General features: G+C 39.2%; 1 protein-coding gene across 5 annotated transcripts in view; it reads left to right on the top strand.

The window, feature by feature from the left end:
- Positions 1-22417, top strand: part of mgat3b (beta-1,4-mannosyl-glycoprotein 4-beta-N-acetylglucosaminyltransferase b) — a 65156-nt gene that overhangs the window by 611 nt on the left and 42128 nt on the right. For 2 of the 5 annotated variants that reach the window (XM_041983834.1, XM_041983833.1), the window contains exon 1: positions 5108-5857. The exons of 1 other annotated variant lie outside the window; for it this stretch is intronic. Coding sequence is in view for 1 of the 4 variants with exons in the window: in XM_041983830.1 (XP_041839764.1) it covers positions 3764-3810 (47 nt within the window). In the remaining 3 variants the exon portion in view is untranslated. Of the gene's footprint in view, positions 1-3144; positions 3168-3756; positions 3811-5107; positions 5858-22417 lie in introns of those variants that run through there. 2 more of the 5 variants (XM_041983831.1, XM_041983830.1) reach the window with 2 other exon arrangements.

The following is a 22417-nucleotide window of genomic DNA, read 5'->3' as shown; positions in this document are numbered from 1 at the left end:
AAGAGAATTTTCACCATCAGGAGGAAAAATGGCAAAGTTCAAACAAATATTAAATGTTTATTTGATCTTGTTTGAACTGACACAGCTTAGCCAATTAAATGTTCTTCGCTCAATGCGTCCTTAACCTGTTGATCATTTTGATTTATAATATTTATTTATGTGTGTATATTTTTCATGCAGCTTTGTGTGTTAATAACTTTTGTGATTCTTTTTAAACACAAGAGGGAAACCAAAACATACAAAAATGTAAAGGAATAAATAAATTAAATGTCCACTTATAGAAAGATATATCCACATGGTAAAACGATATTGCATAAATGTGAACCTGAATTCCAATAAGCAATAAAGCTTTCCGCGCACCCGAAAATCTGATGGTTATGAAAGATTTTTTACTTTAAGTACCAGCAAAACTGTCTTTGTGAACAACTAAATAAAACCTGTTAGATTAAATGTCTTTTAAGGGAAAGATTATATTTTTTCTTGTCTTTCTCTGCCCATATACAGACCTTTTTGTTTAACTACCATTATCTTGGTTTCAGAATTCCTAATTTTTATCAAAGCCTCTTTCACTGAGTTTAGAAGTGAGATCTCCAGACAACAAATACGTTTCGGTTTGTCTAGATACTCAATTAATCAAAGTCAGTTATATCTTGTACGTTGTCTTCGAAGGCTGTGCTAAATATTTTACATTGTGTATATGGATGATGTGTGGTCTGAAGTTCAATGAAATATTATAGTGTGTGACCTTTTTTCTTTTGGTTTTATTTTTTGACTAGGCAGTATGTGCTCATGGGAAATCCAAATTTCAACTACTTTATTTCAGTGATAGAAATAATGCTGAGATGCAATAGTAGAGCATGAATGCAGCCACCACCCAAAGTAAACTACTGTAATGTAGAGTGTGTTTAATTTAGCTTTTCCCTCGCTCTTGAAGGAAAGCTCCTGTTCTCTGCGTTATTCTTGTCCATATGGCAGATGAGGCTAAACATTCAAAAATTCAATCACACCCTCAGGGGATGATGCTGACAAGCTCACATCAATATTTGATAAAGGGGAGGAACATTGTGAGATGTGGCTTTCTAAACCCTCCCCCCAATGACTGCTGATCGCTCAGAGGGAAAACAAATGCCGGCTTTGAGGTCAAAGATCCCAAACTGAGAAGAGGGATGTCGCACGACTGGAGGCCTAGCATCCAGCTGCTGAGTAACTGCCAATGTCTCTGATTTACTGACGCTCCTTAAAACATAATGGGTCATAGACTGCTGCAGGTCTGAACAGTGTTGCAGCCGTTAAAAATTGAGCATCTGGGCTTTTTATTCAGTGAGAATATTTCCTCCAGCCACAAATTTGATACAATTTATTTTTGATACCTAAAAAAAAAAAAAGAAAACTACCCTTGGCTGGGGAGTGTTAACTTATAATATACTTCAAATCCAACCTACCCACTTTCTCTAGAATTCTTGAAAAAATTATTTCAACTTACCTATGTGCCCATTTAAGCAGAAACAATCTGTTTGAAGAGTTTCACTCAGGATTTAGAGCTCACCATTGCATAGAGACAGCACTAGTGAAGGTTAATGATCTTCTCATGGCCTCAGATAAAGGACTCCCGTCTGTACTTATCTTGTTAGAGCTTAGTGCTGCATTTGACGCCGCTGATCACAACATTCTGTTACAAAGGCTTGAACATGTTATTGGGATTAAAGGAACTGCATTAGGCTTGTTTAAATCATAATCGATGAGTCTTCCTCACAAACCAGAGTGAGTCATGGTTTTCCTCAGGGTTCTGTACTCGGACCCATACTTTTTTTTTTAACGTTGTACATCCTTTCTTTAGGTAATATCATTAGACAGATTTGCATCAGCTTGGTTTCCAATACTACAGTGGGGAACCATGACGTTATTTTTGACCAGAATTTGTCCTTTGGCTCACATATAAACAGGTTCTAAAACTAGAAAAAGTCCAGAGCTATTCAGTTTGGTCCTATGAGGGCTGCAATGTATTCCTGCTTTAACACACCAGAATCAAATTAAATGGATCTGTCAGCCTATCACAATGACTCATTAATTCAAGTCAGGTGTGTTTAGATACATGATACAGATACATGGAAAACCTGCTGGATTGCAGTCCTTGGAGGACTGAACTGGGAAGCCAGGAACTAGTCCAGGTTGTCCCAAATATGCTCTGAAAAGCCTTCAGCGGATCCAAAATGCTGCAGCGAGGATTCTGATGAGAACCAGCAGGAAAGATCATAATTCTCTAGTTTTATCTTCTCTTTGTTGGATCCCTGTTAAATATAGGATAAAATTGAAAATTCTTTCCCTCACATATACAGCTCTCCATGACCAGGCTCCATTGTATATAAAAGATCTCATAGTTCCATATATTCCCAACAGAGCACTTCCCTCTTAGACTGCAGGTTTACTTGCGGTTCAAGAATCTCCAAGCACACAATGCGAGGCTGAGCCTTCAGCTATCAAACCCTTCTCTCATGGAACCAGCTCCTATTTGGGGTTTGGGAGGCAGACACCCTCTCTGCCTTTAAGATTGGGCTTAAAAGTGCCCTTTTTGATAAATCTTATTGTTAGGGGAAGTCTAGCCATCTCTTAGTTAAGCTGCCATAGGCTTAGACTCTTAAGGTATGTCCCATGATGCCCTGAGCACTTTATTCCATTTTTATCTCTCTGTGCTTTATTTTCCATGTATTAATTTATAACAGTATTGGTGTTATTAACTTGTATTTCTCTTTTTTTTCTCTCAGCAGGTATCCTTGGCTAAAAGTTTTGGTGCATGTTGATCCTTCCTTCCTGCCCTCTCCACCCCATCCAGTTAAGGCAGAATGCTGTCCTCCCTGAGCTGGGTTTTGCTGGAGGTTTTCCTTCCTGTTTTTTTTTCCTTTCCACTGTTGCTCGCTGCCCTGTGCATGTGCAGGATGGAGTTGATAGGCACCATAACTGTGAGCCAGAGATACCTGCTGAGAAAGAAACAGAGGGGCGTGTATTACTGACAAAACAATGCCATGAATATGTGGAGGACAAAAAATATATGTAAAAAAGACAAAAATGCAGGGAGATGTTCAGTGTGCCAAGGGAAGTCTCCGAGCAACCTAAGGCTATGGCAGCTCGACTAAAGGGATGACTAGAGGTCACCTTAGCCAACCCTACTGGTAAGCTTTATCAAATACAAAAGCGTTAAACATAATCTAAAAGATAGTGATGGTGCCTGCTTACTGAACAAAAGTAAATAAGGTTCCTAAATAAGGAAATGCCATCCAATTGAATTATATGGCTATACAGTGTCCACCTGAGGTATTCAGGTCCACAGACAGCTACCTCAATTAAATCTCTTGTCTCGTCTGAAATTTGAAGGAGAAAATTGCAGAATCACCATGCAGATTCAGCCATTTTCTTTTTTAGGCACACATTATGCAAATATGTTTTATGTGGACGTAAATGAGAAAATGAGGAACTAGCTAATACCAGTAAAAGATGTCAGGCAGTTCTGGCTAAGGGTTTTTCTTGTGAAATGGGCTAAGTCCCTTAGGCGTCTACTTTGAGCTTTTTAACTGATGTGATACAATACTGAAGAAAGGGACATTTTCCAAAGCATGATGAAAACACTTAGAACAGTTAGGCTATTGGGACATCTTCTAGCAGTGCAAGCTTGCCAGGTTGGTCTCTCAGGCATACCTGGCACTTATAATTAAAAAATGGTCCTCACCTGGCCTGATAGTCAGTAACAGATAAGGGTGGAGCAGTAAAAATGCAAAGCTCGCAGCAAGTGCTGAATGACACTTTGTCGTCACCAAGGTGTGTATTTTAATTAACTGATTCCTAATCATTATGTGTTTAGCTGTTGAGTTTTTTTTTTTTTTATTTAAAAAAATGTTCTTGGTTTGTGTGTGATTTTTTTTTTTCTTTTCATATAGAAATTATATTATACAATTTATATATCTCCCCGCTCATTTACCTATTTAGAACTGAGGTGCTGCCTCTGGGGAAGTTTTTAATTTAGTAATTTAGTTAATTGGGGGCCACTGCTGGGGATCTGGCCATCTTTTCTTTGTGTTCTTATTTGTTTTCCCGTTTTTGTACAATCGATGTGACTGTGTGTGGGGAACAAGTGGTTGTGTGGTTTTTGTTTTCAGTTACAAAAGGGCTTGTTAAAATTTATTATTATTAACCTTTCTCGAACTATAAACACTTACGGTAGACGCTATGCTTCTGCTCTTACTTAAACATTTTAAATATGTGACCACCTCCGGTCACACGAGCTCAGCATATTTAAAAAATGACTCTCAGACAAACAAAATGCAGCGTGTCAGCAGAATCTTTATTTCAACTGTCACACGGGGGGGGGGTGTATTTTAAACTTTGAATACCAAAGTACTCTACAGTCAATGTGATGCCACCTGTTTGACAGCTAAACACTGGTGGAAACACGCATCAAGACAAAAATCCCAAACATCCCTGCAAGGAAAGAACCAAGATGTTACTACAACCCAGTTAAAGTCCAGACTAACCTAGGCAAAACCACAATGACCTGACACAATAGTGCAAAGAATAGGCCACAATTCCTCAAAGTGTAGTAGTTGTTACCAAATGTGGTTATGAATCATAGGTTGATAATTTCACATGTGAAAAGACCAACTGAGGTGCAGCTGCAGGTGATTAGATCTTCTGCTCGCCCAATATGAGCAGCTGTTGTTCCTCTGGCGCCGCCCTCAGGCCACATAGCGTTTGTCAGAATGTCTACAAATGGCATCGTTGACGTTTCATACCGAATGCATGCAGTGAGCATTTATCACAGCCTCACTGGATCTCTGGATGGCTTTTAAACTGTGTTTTTGCTGAGTATGCGCAGTTGGATACATGCAGTCAGCTCTATATTGGAGCGAAGAAAATGAGAACTAACAATCTTTCTACGAGAGCCACTCTACTCGCTCCCTCCCACCCTCCCTTTCTCTCATATTCCAGATCTTGCATGTATATCTCCTTATACCCGAACCCCTCGTCCCGCTGATAAGCAGCATAACTGGGAGGAGCTCTCTTCTCGCGGGGCTCCTCCTTCCCGTTCCCTTCGTTTTCTTTCTCGCTCCCCCCCATCCACACACACAAACACACACTGGTCTTCTCCTCCTCCTTCATGCAGCCTGCTGTATCGAGAGACGGAAGATGAAAAAGACGTTAAAGGGGGGATAGTTTGGCTTTCTTATTTTTCGACTGAACCGAGAAGGCGTTACGGACAGTGCAGAGCGCCGCGCGGAACAGAGGGAGACGCATCACGGACGTAGATGGAAAAGACGGAGGGGGGAGGCGACTGTGGATCGTAAACACGACAGAAAACGGCGAATAGAACGGCAGACAGCGGCGATCACCCCCCACTGTCACCCCCGTGTTTCTTCCCATCTCCATCCTTTTGTGCGCGTTGGAACAGTCCGTTGTGCCTCTCGTTTCGTTTCTTCTTTTAAAACTGAATTCACCGTCTTGGTTCGGTCTTTTGCGGCATAAACATCAGAGAGGCAAGAGAAGAGGCTGAGCGGACAGGACCCCCCCTCCCACACACACAAACACACACACACACACACACGAAACCGTACGTCCTGTTTGGGACGTTTTAAGCGGCGTGTCCGACCCGCTGGATAAAACCAGAGAGAAGGAAACCCGAGGCGAGATGTCTGCAGAGCAACCGGGGCTGAAGCAGAGACCTCGGCCCTGATTATCACCGAGCCTCCAGCAGCATCACCAATGCAATGGCACAGTGGTTTCTGCCACAAAACGAACAGGCTTGACTCAGATCAGCAGGGCTCTCATCCACCATGAACCTCTGAGAGACAATCGACACAGGCACAGATGGGTAAGATGAGATGTTCTGTTTTTCATTTTTATTTTATTTTTATTTTATTTTTTCCATAATTCCGGGGAATGGAGGCTGGGCGGGGATGTGAAGGGGAGCGGGACGGCTTGTGACGTGAAGACTCTTATTATACTAACAGTGTTAGGCTAGGGAGTGCATGTGCTTATGGGTGATGTTGATGAAGTTGTACCTCTCATTTGGAGGAAGGTGAGTAGACCTAAGCATCTGGTTTTTACTACGGTTTGGGTTCAAGCCTGCTTCGATTTGTCTCTGTGTAGTTCTTGTCCTTCATATACAAGACTTGCCTTTTAGAGTCTGTGTCAAGGACTGTAGGATGATAGCTTAGGGGACGGGCATTGGAGGCATAGACTGTGAAGTCGAGGGGTCAGAAAGGCCCCGTGTTGTTGCCTGGAAAATGTCAAGGCAGGAGTTGTAGAATGACCATTGTTCCTCAGAAACAATGAGACCAAAAACCAAATACTTGCAATGTGAGCATAATGATGAAGAAAGGGTGGCCTTCTAACACCCCACCCATTTCTGATGATTTGGTGAATTGATATAACACTTTGATTCCCATGTCATTTGCCCATCCATGTCATTGAAACTTACTTTGAGTGCCCGCTAATGTCACAATGGTCTACAGGCCACTTCTAAATTCTCACAATGTCACACATCTCATTTTCCAACAAAAATACCTGAACTGATGACAGCGCTCAGTCTTGTCCCTGCTTCATCAGAGGAAAGCCTCGCCACACTTCACCTCAGCATGTCTGAATTCTGCTGCCCCTGGCAGCTGTCTTCTGTATGCGGCTGCTGCAAGCCCAGCTGACAAACTATTTTCATCCTGCAGATAGTCAAACTGAAACCAACATTTGCTAGCCCTCCATGCTGAACCAAATTCTAATTTCCCATGAGAACTGAATGGGGGGGTCATTTATTGATCTATTACTTCAGAGGGGTGCATGCAAATGGCAAGCAGCATAAGCTGATCCCCAATAGTTTGGTGCTCATGAATGGTGGTATCCTTCAAATTGTAGAAAAATGGATCAGTTTGTGGAGAAATGCACTTAAGTAATCCAGCTGTTGATCACTCCCCCTCTCCCTGGACATACTACTCTAAAGTATTTTATCTTTGTGTGTGCCCCGCAGCACAAAGAGCAGAGCTAGACGGAGCTACGTGAATACAAGAAGTGCTTCACTGTGTTTCTACACCATGAACAGAAACAGAAATAGGTGTTACTGTTGCCACCACTATGTGGGTAACTGTGTCATTAAATAGTTGACAAACATCTCAGATCCCCTGTTCAAAACAACCACATCAACAAAACCCATATCTCATGGGGATGTTGGCCTTTTCACTTCACAAGGATGGTGATACTGAGAGACAGCGTAATAGATTGGTGTGTGTGTGTGTGTTTGCAGAACAAGGAGGAAGATGCAAAGCAAAAGAAGACATTTCAAAAAAAAATTTTTATCTTATTGCACTGCTTAGAACAGGAGTATATTCAGTGTGGTCTGGATATGAAAATAGTAAATCAAAAACTAAAAGGTTGCGACAAAATAGGAAGAAAATAGACTGGGTGGACTCTAGGGATGCTACTCAGTCATTTGCCTGAAACAATGTGTGGACTGGAGGTCCACCTGAGCCCCACAGCTGCAGCTCATGTCCTTTGTCAGTTTTGATTAGAAACGTACCCCCTCCCCCCCAGTTTGATTTCACCGGCATGCCATGTAAATACACTCAGAGCGGTCACAACATTCAGAAGTGAAATCAGCAGATAAACAAAAGGGAAACAAGAAATTGTGTTAACAATAATGCGTTACAGAAAATCATTCAAAAAGACAATTGTGTTTTGTTCTCAGCCAGGATCTTCATTTCCTGCAGCCTAAACTAAGCAATAGTCTAGTTTGCGCCTCCATAAAGCAACAAATAACAATTTGTACTTATTTTTTTTTGCACTAGATGTAGAGTCAGCTAACTTTTCACAAGAAAAACAAGAGTAGGCTCCAACAATGTTAAACTATTATTTTAAGGCAGACCAGCAGATAATTTGTCCTCCGCCTGTCTTTCCTTATGGCAGCAGATAACAAACTTAGCTGCTGGTCCTGCAGTGTTTCTGTCTTCACCCACAAAGAAAAAAAATATCGCCATACAACGTCACAGTGTCTGCAGTGCTGAACTTTTTGCTTTCAGATTTAGTTTGCATTTTCTCCACTTTTCAAGCACAGCCAGTCAATGAACAGTCTGTACACTGGAAATTTTCTTTCCGGTAACTGTAAAATTTAAGGACAAACGGTGAATTAGTTGATTGATTCTCTAAATAATTCCTCAAATCAGTGATCAGTCAAATGTAGCTTTGCAGCTATCTACTGGTTTCAGTAATGTGCAGCCTTCCCAACTCACTCACTCTATTCCTTTCTTCCTCTCACACAGATCTTTCATTATATTGTGCACTCGTTTTTTTTTATGCTTCTGACTCAAGTTGCAAGGCTGAAACAAATGGCTTTGCTGGCACACAGAGAGTCAGTTGATAATGCCAGAGGTGATCTGGTTATGCAGAGATCAGTATGCTGTTATCTTGCCTTTTCCTCTTAAAAAAAAAAAAAGTCATTTGACAATCAAACTCCATGTTGTTGTTGTTGTTGTTGTTTCATCCCAATCCTTAAACCTACAGGTTGCAGTGAGATTGAGAATGTTTGTTTGAAACTGTTGAATTTCTGAAGCAAAAGTTTATGTCCGAGTTGCATATGGCATTTCAGGAAAAGTGAGAATGTTTGCAGGAAATGAGCACAAACCAGGCTTGTTGTCGTAGGCAGATGGAGACAGACATCTGATATCCTGCAGCAGTGTGAAAACCAGCGAAGGACGGCGAGGACTAGTAAAGATAGTTTTCTATTGCTAAAGCAAATCTCAGCCGCCACACCGAGTAATCTGTTAAATATGTGTTTTGTTCACAAAGCTTTGGTTGCTGGTAACGTAACAGGGTGAATGTAAACAATTCCTTTGTGAAACCAGGAAATGACACATTCCTGCTGCAGAGAGTTGGCTGTCTGTGACTGCACATTAATCTCTTCTTTATATTTTATTGATGATTTAGTGTCCTGATGGTAACTGAGATGTGTGTTAAAGGATGCTTTGCTCAAAACTTGTTTGCTGCAATCAGACACCTGAAGCTGAAATACTGCAGCCTCAAGCAGCAGCTGTAGATGGATGCAGTACTGTAGCAGAAGCTGCTGAGCGGGTTTAATATAGAACAGCAGCAGAATAATCTTAAAGTGAATGTAAAGGAAGACTTGACCCCTCCTGACTGTAATTCTAGATCACCTGTCTCTGCGGTGAGATGTGCTGGCTGGCAGAATTAGAGCAAAGATTGGGTGAAGGTTGAGTGAATCATGTGGGGGAATATGACATCTACTGTAGTTAGTTTTACTTCCTACCCATGGAGGAATAAGGCATTTATATGCTTTTTATTTCTTTTATTTATTTCTTTTAACCATAGGTGGTCAGTGGGGAGGAGGGATGTTTTCAGTGGTGAGACAAAGAGACAAAAACACTGATGCGCAATAAAACCAGCACAAGATGCAGAAACATGAGGAAAGCTTATAAAATCTGTTAATGATTTATTGTCTCTTAAGATCTCTTCTTTTTGTGTGTCGCTGCCTGTTGTTTTAGCATTGACCTGAATCTTGCAGTACAGCCTGTGTCTGCGTGCATCATTGCTACTGTGTGTGTGTGTGTGTGTGTGTGTGTGTGTGTGTAATCTCGGCAGTGAAGGAGGGGTCGTCTCAGGCTTCAAGATGTCCAGACAGCTACATGCTAACCCCAACAACAGGTTACATTCAGCTGAGCACAGCCCGTTTCTGCTGCTGGGGGAATTGAGCTGTATTCCACCTCTGATCTGGCATCTGAGGACACACATACACACTCATGGACATACACACTGCAAGGTTCCTGCCTAACTCAATTCCTGGAGAGAGCGAGACTGAAACAGACAAATGCATCGGTCTTTTTTTTTTTCTTTCATTTATCTTATGCTTCCATTTTACTTCACTTCTCCGAATGATGTTCCATAATTCGTTTCGTCTGACTACACATCTAGTGAACGCACAAATCTTTTACGATAACCTGCCCAGGCACATTGCAAATTCTGTGTTGTGTGAAAAAGCAGAACTCAGGAGTTTGCAGAAGTCAAAAAGATAGTGGATTATAGCCAGTATGTGTTCCTCATGCCTCGAGGTTGAGTGTTCACAGCCCTCGTTAGTTGATTAGAGAGTGTTTCATGGCTCTATGCATCAACAGCTCAGTTTTCCTGTCACTTACTTACTTGCAGTTGCCCAACAAGCTGCACAGGTTCCCCTTTTACCCAAGACACACTAGATTTTACCCTTGTGTGTTTCAGTCTTTCTCTCTCCAGGAATTGAGTCAGGCAGGACACAATTTTTGTGCAAGATGTGCCACTGAGAATGGTTTGTAACGCAGAGATAATGTAACAGGTGTCTAAAGTTTTTCCTTAATCAGCAGGCTTTAGATATTGCAACATCAGTCAGTTATTTTCTTGTAATTATAACTAATCTTTGAAGCTGGAAACTTGAGACATTCGCTTAACTGAAAAGACAGCAGGCTGAGCTAATGAGAGTTTTTATGCCTAATGACACTGAATGTGCAGGAGGCGTAAGAGTGGGGCAATGGATGCATTTCTAAGTCTAGAGCAATAGATTTAAAAGCTATGGTTGTTGTTTTTAATACATTTTATTATAAATATCAAAAAACAAGATCCAGAAACTTTACAGCCTTCTCTAGAACCAAGATTTTTTCAGGATGATCTGCAAAAAAGTGAATGTGGTCTGACTAAAGAAAAGTTTGAATTTCTTTTAGGAATCATGGATGTCACATCGTCCTGCGTCTGTGATGGCGAAGACGACTTTGTGTGATTCATTTAAATGCATGTAAACATTTTAGGCTAACATACGCCAACATGGTTGCCAGAGAAAGTAGCACATGTCTTATGCTTGATCAGTGAACTGTATAACTGCATTGTTTCCACGAAACCTATAGAGCCTTAAATATGGTATTCTTGGGCCCTATTAAGATCTATATTCCCCCTTGTGTTTGTGTGCAGTGTTATAATTTAATGTAACATAGTAATATTTCCATGTGTTTAATGAACAGTGGATTGGCCGTTGTTACAATGTGGGCTGTCTTTGTGTTGACTTTTATAGCTGTATGCAACATCCTGTTTTTTAAGCGTGACCTTGCCCGGTTACCATGTACATGCCAATAAAAATTATCAGTCAGAGTAAGACATTGTCTGTTTAACAAGGATCTCATAAAACAAAAAGCAGAACTGCATGTTTATCATGCTTATCTAACCTGCTGTCTGTCATAAAAACTGTGTTCCTTGTTTTTCTGAAGTATGTTAACCCTTACTGCAATGGCACAGATTTATGAAATACTCTGACATTGTATTCTTTATAAAGTAAAAGCACATAATGGAGTGACAGACCTATTTAATATCAACTCTGCACTCTTGCACACATACACAAACACACCCTGTCTCCAAGGCAGGGTCTTGAGGGGGCCGTTGTTGTGATGATTAAGTATGGATTTCTGCTCTGGCAGGTCAAACTGAGTGTGGCTGAGCTTTATATGGATGGAGAGCTCTCCACACACAGCTGCTGTTTGTCAAGGACAGGATCAACCATCCATAGAAACTTTTTTTTTTGTTGTTTTTTTCCCCTCTTCAGTCACTTTCTATCTCCCATCTGTTCCTCCTCTCTTGTTGTTTTGAAGGCTACTCCTTTTTTCTAGCTAAGGTAGTTTCTTTTTTGTTTAATCCCCCCCCCCCCCTACATATACACACAAGCATTCACACACACACGCACACTGCTACTATGTTGAGCTTTTGTCAGACAGCCAAGCTGAGACCAAAATAGAAGTTTGTCCTTGAGGATTCATCCCTCCCTTTCTTTCTGTCTCGCTCCATATCACACCCCCCTGTGTGTGAGGTCCACACCTCAGTATCTTATGAAGACACTTAAATACTTTTTAGAGTATTGCTCAAGTATGCGTCAGGATTACTTTCAAAAGATGAAACTGGAAATTTGAAATGGTAAAATATTGAGTCTAATTCTCTGCTGATTATGCACAGTCATGTTAAAAAAAAAGCACCATTTTTCAGAAGTTTTATATATCAGGGTCTGATAAAAGTATGCTAAAGAAACAGCTGGTACTCACCATCTAAAATTTAGGTAAACATAACCTCGTTCTGCAGAAGCTATGTGTGGAAAACTATGCACACACCATAACTCAATAGCTTGTTGAGACACCTGTAATTTTCGGTATAAGCAGTTTCTCAGTGTTGTGGTAAAAACAAAATGTCCATTCTTAAAATGCTGCGCTATTGAAGTTTGTGAAATTTGTTTACACACAGCTTTCTTAAGGTCAAACAATCTTGTTTAAATTGAGGTCTAGACTATAACTGTACCGTTGTAGCATCTTGATTCTTGTTATCTTTAGTTATGCTTTTAGATTTAGAGCTCATGGACAGCACAACATCTGCAAGGTCTCCAGGTGTTGTGGCTGCAAAACAAGCCCAAATCATCAGCTCTCCATCACTGTGCTTGACAGTTGATGTGTTTGTGCTGATATACTGTTTGTTTTTTCACAAACCTGGCATAGTACATTATGGTCAAATATATCCACTTTCGTCTCATCTGTCTAAAGAACTTTAATCACATTAATACAGAACAACAGTTCTGCCCACATATTATACATAACATTAAAACTTACTTTATGCCCATATCTCCATGAAATGGAGTGCAGATAGTGTCTCTTAATACTTTAGTTTATAGTCTTTATCAATTAGCACAGTGTGTCCTGTCTCATTATGCTTGTAGCAAAGCTAGTAGACAAAATACTTCCAGATGTAAACATATTTGCATTTGTTAGTGGATCCAGTGATCTCAGGTGCATCAATGACAGCACTACAAGTAGCTACTTCAACATTGTGTACTGTCTTCTGTGTAACTTTTTTTTTTTTTTTTTTAAATCCCAAACAGTGCTCTAACACCTATCAAAGCTGGAACTGCAGTTTTAAAGCTTAGTCACTTCAGTTATTTGTCCATTCAGAGACTCTGTAGTCAAACTGATGGCCCAAATATGGCAACTGCCATGTATGTGGACCCACAGCAAGTGGTAAAAACCTAATTATTTAAGTGATTAGATACTAATATAAACTTTTTTTTTCCTGTCATTGGGCTTTTTTTTTTTTTTTTTTTGTTACAGCTCTTAAAGCTAATGCATACTAACACAAAGTAACTTTGGCAGCCAAAAATCTAATTGCCTTTAATCGGGAAAGAGAAAATGGGAAGTGGTAACACAGTGTAAATATTTTACACAGACAGCTTATAGCATTTGCACTTAGTTACGTAAAGCTGACTGGTGGATCTCTATAAAGCATTTTCTTTCCCCTTTAAACAGCTAATGTATTAATAGTGTAGACATTAGGTATTGGATAGAAATTGAGTCACTGACTGTGTGCATGCAAGTTTTGTGCTGCTGTTGAGATATTATGATGAAATGATAATACAAGTGTGCCCTTTTAGAGGGCAAAGAATTCTTGATTTAAGGGAAAATTCAAATCTTTAAATTTGAAAATTAAAAAATTAATACGTAAACCTCAATATATAAAATACCCCCCCCCCCCCCAAAAGAAAAAGAAAAAGAAAAAATCTGCCAAACCCCCTGAGTAAGTAAAAATTTGAGGTCTTTGCTAAGTCAGTTTATAAACCAAATTGTCTCAAGGATGAGCCTGCCACTGAGATGGGCCTCACCATTGTCACAAACACATAATCAACATTTCAAAGGGTGTAAATAAAGAGTGAAACTATTAAAATGGGGGCTCTTGAGGACTAATGTGTAGTTTGGTTCTGCTTCACATTTCTAAGTGGTTGTACACTCTTGATATTTTGTTTTCTCTTTAATGGCATATGCTCGCCAGATGCACTTATAACCATAGCAACATAATGTGTTTTCAAGCTTATAATCTAATATTCCTTAATCTAACTCATGTTGACTCAGAAAACCTTTTACGAACTGCAAATGCAGCTGAAACCACAAAAGATTGTTCTTTTAAGACCGGTTGTAGTCCAAACTATAAATGGAGGACACAGATCAGGGAGACATTTTTAAAATATACTAACCGTGTTTGGCTTGCAGCTAGTGTGCTTTTTTGTCACTGTGTCTACGGCATATCACAAATATACTCTGTCAAATATAAGGTCTTAAAATAATAGGCAATAATTTGCTGTTTTCTTAATCACAACACATTTAAAATACTTTTTGTAATCTTGTCCAGATGTTTAAACAGCAAAGCTTTTTTCAAAAGCATATAATTGTTTAAGAATAATTCAGAAGAGATTAATCAGGTTCTTGTAATTTCACCAGTATTAAGTTATTTATAATACAACATTTTGTAAGAATAGCAATGGTGCCGATTCATCGCATCACATTTCTTGCTCTTTGAGAGATGCATACGTCAATGAGGAGGCTGCTACTGTGAGGGAGGTGAGATGTGAACGAAGGTGGGAGAGGAAGCAACTGTTTTTGTGCAGATGGATTGACTGATGGAGGAATAGAGTGACAAGAACAGGAAAGACATATTCACTGGGATTATCCTGCAGCAGTGGATCTCATCTGAGAAAGTGGCCCAGTGCTAACTGAACACACAAAAACATGCAAACTGCCTCAGAGGCTGTAAAAACCGGAAAAGCTCCACCTGGCCTCAGTTTGCACAGGAAAGCCCCTCTTTAGGGCTGCTTGCTGCACTGTGGTCCTTCCGGAAAGACACAGCTATTTCATTTTTTTATGTATAATGCTTCAAAATTGTGTGTTTGTATTTCTGTTTTTGTATGCGGTCTATTTGTCTGTTCTCTTCCTTAAATCTCGCTGGAATTCCTCCCACTTGATTACATTGTTTGTTCTTTGTGCATCTCTAAACTCCTGCACAGCAGCCAGCAGGCTGGAGCCAGGAGGAAAGCCATGACAGCAGCACATGGTTTTGTGTTCCATGCTTGTAGGCACACATCAAGATGCAGCCAGTTGCATAAAGATAAATGGATAAAAATAGATTCATATTTCACTGAAATTCTGATACTACTCAACAATCAAACTGCAATGGAATGAAACCTGACCTGTGCTGGGATGTTCTGTATTTTAACTAAGCTTGTGATAATTTCAAATATGCATAGTTCTACTTACTCCATTCTGGGTTGGCGCTGATTTTCTATGTCAGCAAAGAGGTTGTTGAGCAAATGAATTTCAGTCTGGTTAAAAATGATTTTATGTTTTATTATACTGTGATAGAGGAAATATATCCTACGCAGCTACTTCTAACACTTCTACAGACAATCTCATGCTGAGTATTAAGAGCTATGTGGGTGGCCATCGTGAGTCATTGTCTGAATCATCTCTAAGGCCTCTCTTACACCAATCTGAAATGAAGAACTTACGGCGGTGAAAAGAACACTTTAGCCGACCATGTCCAACTAACAGCAAGGAGCTACAATCGACCCCTTCACCAGAGGACATACCTCTTCAACGCAGAAGGGGGCAGTTTGATTGACCAGCGAAAGAAAACTGAAAGCTGCCTAAAAAAATGTAAACAAGTCAGAGGTTGCTTTGTGTTCTGTCCAGTGAAGCAGATCTCTCCAGATTTATAGTTATCAGTTAGTCTTTAGTTTCTTTACTCCACATGGCTGCATTTGTGGAAAAAAGGTGTTGCCAGATTTGAAGAATTAAGATGAGAAATGAGAAGAGATTGTGGATGACATTTGGGAGTTGTTATGGTTTTCTGTCATCTCTGCTGCCTCCATTCATGTGCGCTCATTCACTCATAGACGAGTGCTGCAGACCGTCACCGAAGCTCCCAAATGTCCCAGCAGCTGATTGACTGCTTGGTCACAAAGAGCCCCGTAAAGCTCTGTGATTTTCCGTTTATGTTTAAAAGCAATCTGAGATTAGCACCATATATTGAGGTGTTTGAGTCAGATTGGCATTGCGATATTCATCTACATCTCACATTTCCCCAACATCGTGCAACTCTACATGTAACCTTGTGTGCTCACTTGTGTGAAATATGCCGACTTTTTTGGAATATTTACTTGATGTTTCAAAAACAGCTGGGATAGTCACCAGCCCTCGGTGACTGAAAATGCATTATCATTCCAGTATCCATTTTAAAACCACAAACTGTTCAATTCAACTTGCTTGGCTAGCACATTGAGTCTACTCCAGAGAGAGGGGAAATATGTTTTTTATTTATTAATTTTGGGGTCAACACAGTATGTTATGGCTCTGGTTCATGTGCCACAGAATTCAAAGAGCTTGATACTGACTTCTCAGCTGGTTTGGAAGCACCATTACACTTCAAAAATCAACAATCTACTTTTTAGACTACCGTCTAACCTCATCACTCAGAAGTGCTGCATTTATCTGCAAAGGTAGTGTAAGCAGACACCACTCCACCTGGCTCTGAATATCAGTTGTAGGTTCCTGGAAAACAAAGGAGGGCTGAAATGGTGTGACTGGGTTGTAGCTTTTCTCTGGTTGGATGTCATATTGTGAGAACAGGTCGTATAAGAGATCAGGTCTGTTTGGGACTTGGTGTGCCCCTGCAGCGATGAGGTCACACACTGACAACAGGAGGCAGCTCACATTTAACAGCTAAAAGAGACAATGTCAGTAACCCGTAATAGACCAGTATCCTCTTAAACATACTGCATGTTCAAAAGTAAGAGATTGCAGTGGACAAGTATTTTTTTTTCATTTATCTTTTTTACAGGGTGTAGTTTATAAAGCACCAACATTTTATTTGATTTCAGTGTTTAGGTCATTAGATGCTGTATAGAGGTATTGCCTTGTTTTTGAGGATTAAAATAATTTATCCTCAAAGACAAGTAATTGTAATGTTTAAATAATTAATCTTAAATGTAATTTTTATTTGTCCTTTAAGATGAGGGTTCATAACAGAATAAATCATGTTATATCTGTATATGTGCTTCTACATAGATTCAACTATTATTCCTGTTCTGCAGGAAGCTGTAAAATGACATTTTATTACAAATTTCTGCCAGACAGTGAAAGGGGGTACTGGCTATTATGAGCAATACAGTATTGTACTAATATAACCACATGCAGTTTCATAATTCCCTTTGTCTTAACATTTAGGCAGAATCTAAATGGGTAGAAATGATCGCTAGTAGCACCACAACAGTGCCAAATCTGTTTTTTTGCATCAGTTCTTGTGAAATTCAAGTATGAGAGAATTTTATGGACAATAGATGTAACATATGTCTGGGACAGCTGGATGAGTCATCTTTCTATTTTTTTTAAGATTTTCCACTAACCGTTATAAACAGTGCCACATTTTTCTACTCTTACAATTTTTTACTTCTACACACATGTAGAGTGATGCATTTTTATTTACTAATCTTTTACTTTCTATTTTTATCTATTCAATGGAACATCAATAAATTATCACATATGTCAGTTCTATAAAAGCATAACTTTATTATTTTCTTATTTATTGCTAAGGCTTAGTCATTGCAATGTATGTATGTTAACTTGTATAATATATTCATTTATTCTTCAGTGAGTGGCAGTGTATTAGATGAATCACTAATGTCTACCGAAGTGGCTAATTTGCAATTATCCTCACCATGCATACACTAGAAAATGGCTTTTAAATAGGTGTCCACTGTAGTGACCACTATGCATGAAAAGGTTTAAAATGTCTAAATAGTGACATATTGGTGACGTGAACTGCTTGTCATATTGTGTGAATGAGATAGACGTGAAATGTGATACATATGTCAGTTTAGTTGTTGCTGAGCTGGACATACAATACCTGAATGCAGTCATGGTGATCTCAGTAGATTTAAAGCTGTTTTTCTGCTACACCAACAATTTCCAACAGTTTATAAGCTCATTTATTACTTCAGTATAATTAGTTTATACCTCCACAATGTAATTTTCCTTTGAGAATTGTAATTTTGACTTGAATTATTCTGTTTTATATATTAAAAATACTTTAACATTGAAATTAACTTCTTTAATGATAAAGTTTTTCTTGGCAGGTTTGTTGCTTGTTTGGTAGGCGTAGGTCAAGAGGTGCTCAGATATTATGGTTAAACATTTCTACTAGTGTGTTTGTGGACATTATGCTGCTATGTTTACAGTTATACAGGAATATTCTATTTAGCATTAAACATGAAGCACACCTGTCAGGAGCTAGATGGTTTACAAATTAAGTTCACTTAAGACGAATCTAGCTGACAGCAGTCTCAGAGAGGACTCTTAAAGGCTTATTTCCAAACGGGGAACTCAAGTTTCAGAGGACCCTGAAATTCCTGGTTTAAAGATGGCTGCGCCAAGTACCTCTGGTAGTCCATTGTTGTCTTTATTAAAATTCTTTAGAATATATTTTATGTCCATAAAGTTATTAGTGCAAACAGCAGTGAGTTGTTATTAATAACTATGTTTTTACGGTGGGCTTGTTCGTAAAAAATCGCATCTGTGTGTGTGTTTATTAATCATTATCACCAAAATTGGCTTGTGTTGTCATGGTGCACATTCTTACGATGGGTTTGTAATTTTCTAGTTTTTATATGGCATTTGTAGAGGCTCACAAATTGGCTGCCTTGGAGGCGTTCATTTTTTCCAAATTGGTTGAAGTGGAATAGCAACCACCTGGTAATGACATCACATACACTCGACTGATCGAAATTCCAAGACTACTAGAACACACCATTAGTGTGTGCTTTCTATATCATCGGAAGCTGTGATACAGCACTATTTTAGAGACAGGAGGTGGGCACTGAGTTGAATGGGCTTCATTGTTTTCCAGTGGCACTGGCTTGGAGACAAGCCTGCAGACCGACAGACACACACAGACTCACAGAAAAATGCATAATGAGAGTCGCTGTACTGGAATTAACAGCTGTCTTGTTTTTCCAATAAGTGATATTAATACAGTTTTCACATTAATATGCATAGTTTTTGTCATGTTGGAAATCCGGGTGCCTTAACTTTGGTACCTCAGCATGGAGATCAAATAGTGTAGTACAGGGGTCTCCAACTCCGGTCCTCATGAGCTACTGTCCTTCAGGTTTTGGATTCTACCCTGATGCAACACACCTGATTCAAATCACTGGGTCGTTAAGAGACTTGTGCAGAGGTGTGTTGTAGTAGGAGACATCTAAAACCTGCAGGACAGTAGCTCACGAGGACCGGAGTTACATTTTGTGTCAGTGCTTCTAGTAAAAGGAGATGGATGTAATATTTATTTACTTTTTAAGCTTTATTACCTGTGAAAATCTCAGTGAGGTAAATGTTTTCTTTTTTTATGCACAAAAATTTACAATGATGATAAAAAAACAACAATCACAAATGCTCATAACTAGGGCGGTAACTAATTTATATAAATAATTGCATTTAAATGCAATGGGGGATGAGGATGCTTTAATATCCAGACTTTTCCTGGTGAGAGGGTTCATCCCCCGCACTTTTCCCTCATAAAAAAAACAAAAACAAACAAACGAAAAAGCTTTCCACATAGTGTTGCACAAATGACACTGTTCTCGACGTTTCTGTCTGTTGCAGCAAACTGCAGCAGCCTCTTCCTCTTCCCCTCCCTCTACTGATGGCTGTAAGTGATGCGCTGATTGGCTTTTCTGTCACTTTTGTCGTCTCGTTTGTCTCTTTCAGCTAAGGAGGAGGAAGCTAGTGGTTTGTGGTTCACACTGGCACATATTTACCACAAAAGTATTGTTTTGGACGCGCTAGCAATAGCAAGCTAAGTTTATCCTTCTCATGTCAATCAGACCCATGCTGCTATTTTGTGAACCTGAAGAATGACAAATGTTGATAACAGCACCCTATTTTAGTTAGATATTGTTTGCTTTTATTTCATATAACTTGTCAGTATTAATGAGGTTTGCAAGTGACACAGCTGTAAGATCTACTAGTCATCAGGCAGCCATGAACACATCTACAAAGATCAGGTTCAGATATCTAGTGAATGTTAAACATCAAAAGGAAGCAAGGCAAGGAAGCGTCTTCTCTAAATCATTGTTGCTGTGCAGATGTTGGAGACACAGGTCTGATTAGGGGCCATGAATGTTGTGAGATAAATTATTAACAGGTTCTGGGATACAATCAGAGGAGCTTTCCTCTTTTAACCAAGTAGCTGACAGGTGGTAGAAAGGATTTATGCTTTGGCTATGCAGGGGCTGGTCTAGAAAAGTATTGATGTCAGGTCAGCCAGGGGCACTGGGTGGCACAAAGTGGATATATATATATTTTTAAGATCTTGATTTTATGTAATATTGAACTGATTATTACAACTAAAGTGATCGTATAATAAAAAAAAACAAAAAAAAAACAAAGAAAACCAAGTAAGCATTGGCTCTTTCTGTTGATACAGTACCGTAAAAACGGACATATTTCAGGCACAGTCGCAAATGGTGATTAATCATGATTAATTTGTAAGCTGTGATTAATCTGATTAAAAATTTTAATCACTTGACAGAACTACTCATAACATTTATTAAAGTAAAAAGCACCAGTGTAAGTTAGTAAAGCTTGTCACTCTCTTAAGCCTGTAATGCTGTATGTATCATTTTATACAGTTTCTGAGACCTTTTGCATCACTTTATGATAAATACTCAAAACCCTGTTGTACACAATGTGATACTTCTGCCCCCGGTGAATACACTAATAATACATTAATGCACTAAAATAATTTTGACATATCACACAGTAATAAATGAAAAAAATAATTTTTTTAATGTTAAAGGGCCAAATAAAGACTTCAGATTTAAAAAGGGAGACATTATTTATTTATTTAATTATTTATTACTTGGGTCAGGTGTTTATGGGTTAAAGGAATGGATGTTTCTTATTTTAGCCTGCTTTGCAGCTCATTCCTATAATAATATGCGTTAAGAGACTTGGTTCCAGTTCATAATTGAAGAACAGACAAAAGATTTTCCAGAACTGCTGTTTTGGTTCAACACTCTGAAATTAGTGCTGTATTTAGATGTGGTTCACTAGAGTGGTGACAAGAGCAATCACATAGCAATTTTAGTGGTGATAGCTCATTAATTTTTATGCGCCACAGTTTTCCTGAGTAAACAAGCAATAAATGGTGATCTTTTACTAACATAGGCAGATGATTAGTCCAGTGATGTAATAAGAAAGCAGCTTTCTTTGCCAGTGTTAACGGTTTTAGGAAAAATTTTGAGGGAATGTATGGATTGAAAGCAAGTTATTTTCCATCAGTCATTTTTTGGTGATTAGGGCCGTTGCCTCACAGCAAAAATGTTTCTGGTTCAAACCTTAGCTGTGACCTTTCAGTGTGAAGTTTACATGTTCTGCCCATTCAAGTGTGGGTTCTCTCTAGAAACATCCTTCTACAGTTCAAAAAAAAGTTTGCTATGTTAATTGGTGTTTCTAGATTCTCCCTTGGGGTGTGTGTGAGTGGTTGTTTGTCTCTCTATATTGACCCTGTGATGGACTGGCGGGTTGTCCAGGGTGAATCTTGCTCCTTGCCTGGTGGCCACTGGGACAGGCTCCAGCTTTCTCGTGACCCTGCATTGGAGTAAGTGGGCAAAGACAATGGATGTATGGATGTGTTGTCTTTGTATTGTTTGACCACCTGCAAATTGAACCAGATTCCTGTTCTCCAAGTCTTGGCTGTTTATTTTAAATACCAATTAGCAAATGAAAGAATGGAAATACAATAAAAACAACTGTTTTTTTTTTTTACATTATTGAAGCCTGTTTAAACTAATAAAGGCCTCTTTAAACAACATCAGACTGCCGATGCCACGTCCTTTTTATAGTCTAGAAAAAAAGGTTTCTCTTTTTTTTTTTCTTTAACCAGTTTGCATGTTTACCAGATGTTTAGTAGACCAGACCAGGATCTCTTTTAAACATGACCTGCTGACAGTATTAGTTTATTTTCCTTTTTCAATGTTTATTTATATGCTGGACAAAATAGAAGCACAAAGTTTATTTGAGCTGTTTGAACAGAACTGGAAGATAAATGGTGGTGAAGAAGCACACAGGGCTGGTGTACATCTACTCAGTGACACGTCAGTGCACACTTGTTTTTTTTTTTTTTTTTTTTGCTCTTGCTACACAGACACAAGTTATGCCCTGCTGACGAGCAGCTGTTGTAACTGTGTGACACGGTTGAGGCGGTTTGATCCGCTTGAGTAAAGTGCAGTGTCCAGAACCAACCAAACCAAAATTCCCCACCCAATCGAACCAAGTCTCCCCCGATTATCCTGATATGAATACATCCTTACATGCTTGCCCAAGTGCAGCCAGGCTTTTATCAGACTGAGGTTCCAAAGGTTGTTGCTTAGTCTAAAAATATATGGTTCTCTGTTTACGTGAGAAGATTTCACACTGCATCACCTGACAGGGAAGTTCAGTTGGGGGAATTTGTATTTATTTTCCTTGTTGCTCCACTTTGTACTTCAGCTCAAATAAAT

This window comes from Melanotaenia boesemani, chromosome 4, assembly GCF_017639745.1.
Source record: "Melanotaenia boesemani isolate fMelBoe1 chromosome 4, fMelBoe1.pri, whole genome shotgun sequence".
NCBI lineage: Eukaryota > Metazoa > Chordata > Actinopteri > Atheriniformes > Melanotaeniidae > Melanotaenia > Melanotaenia boesemani.
This window is presented reverse-complemented; position numbering and strand designations above follow the sequence as displayed.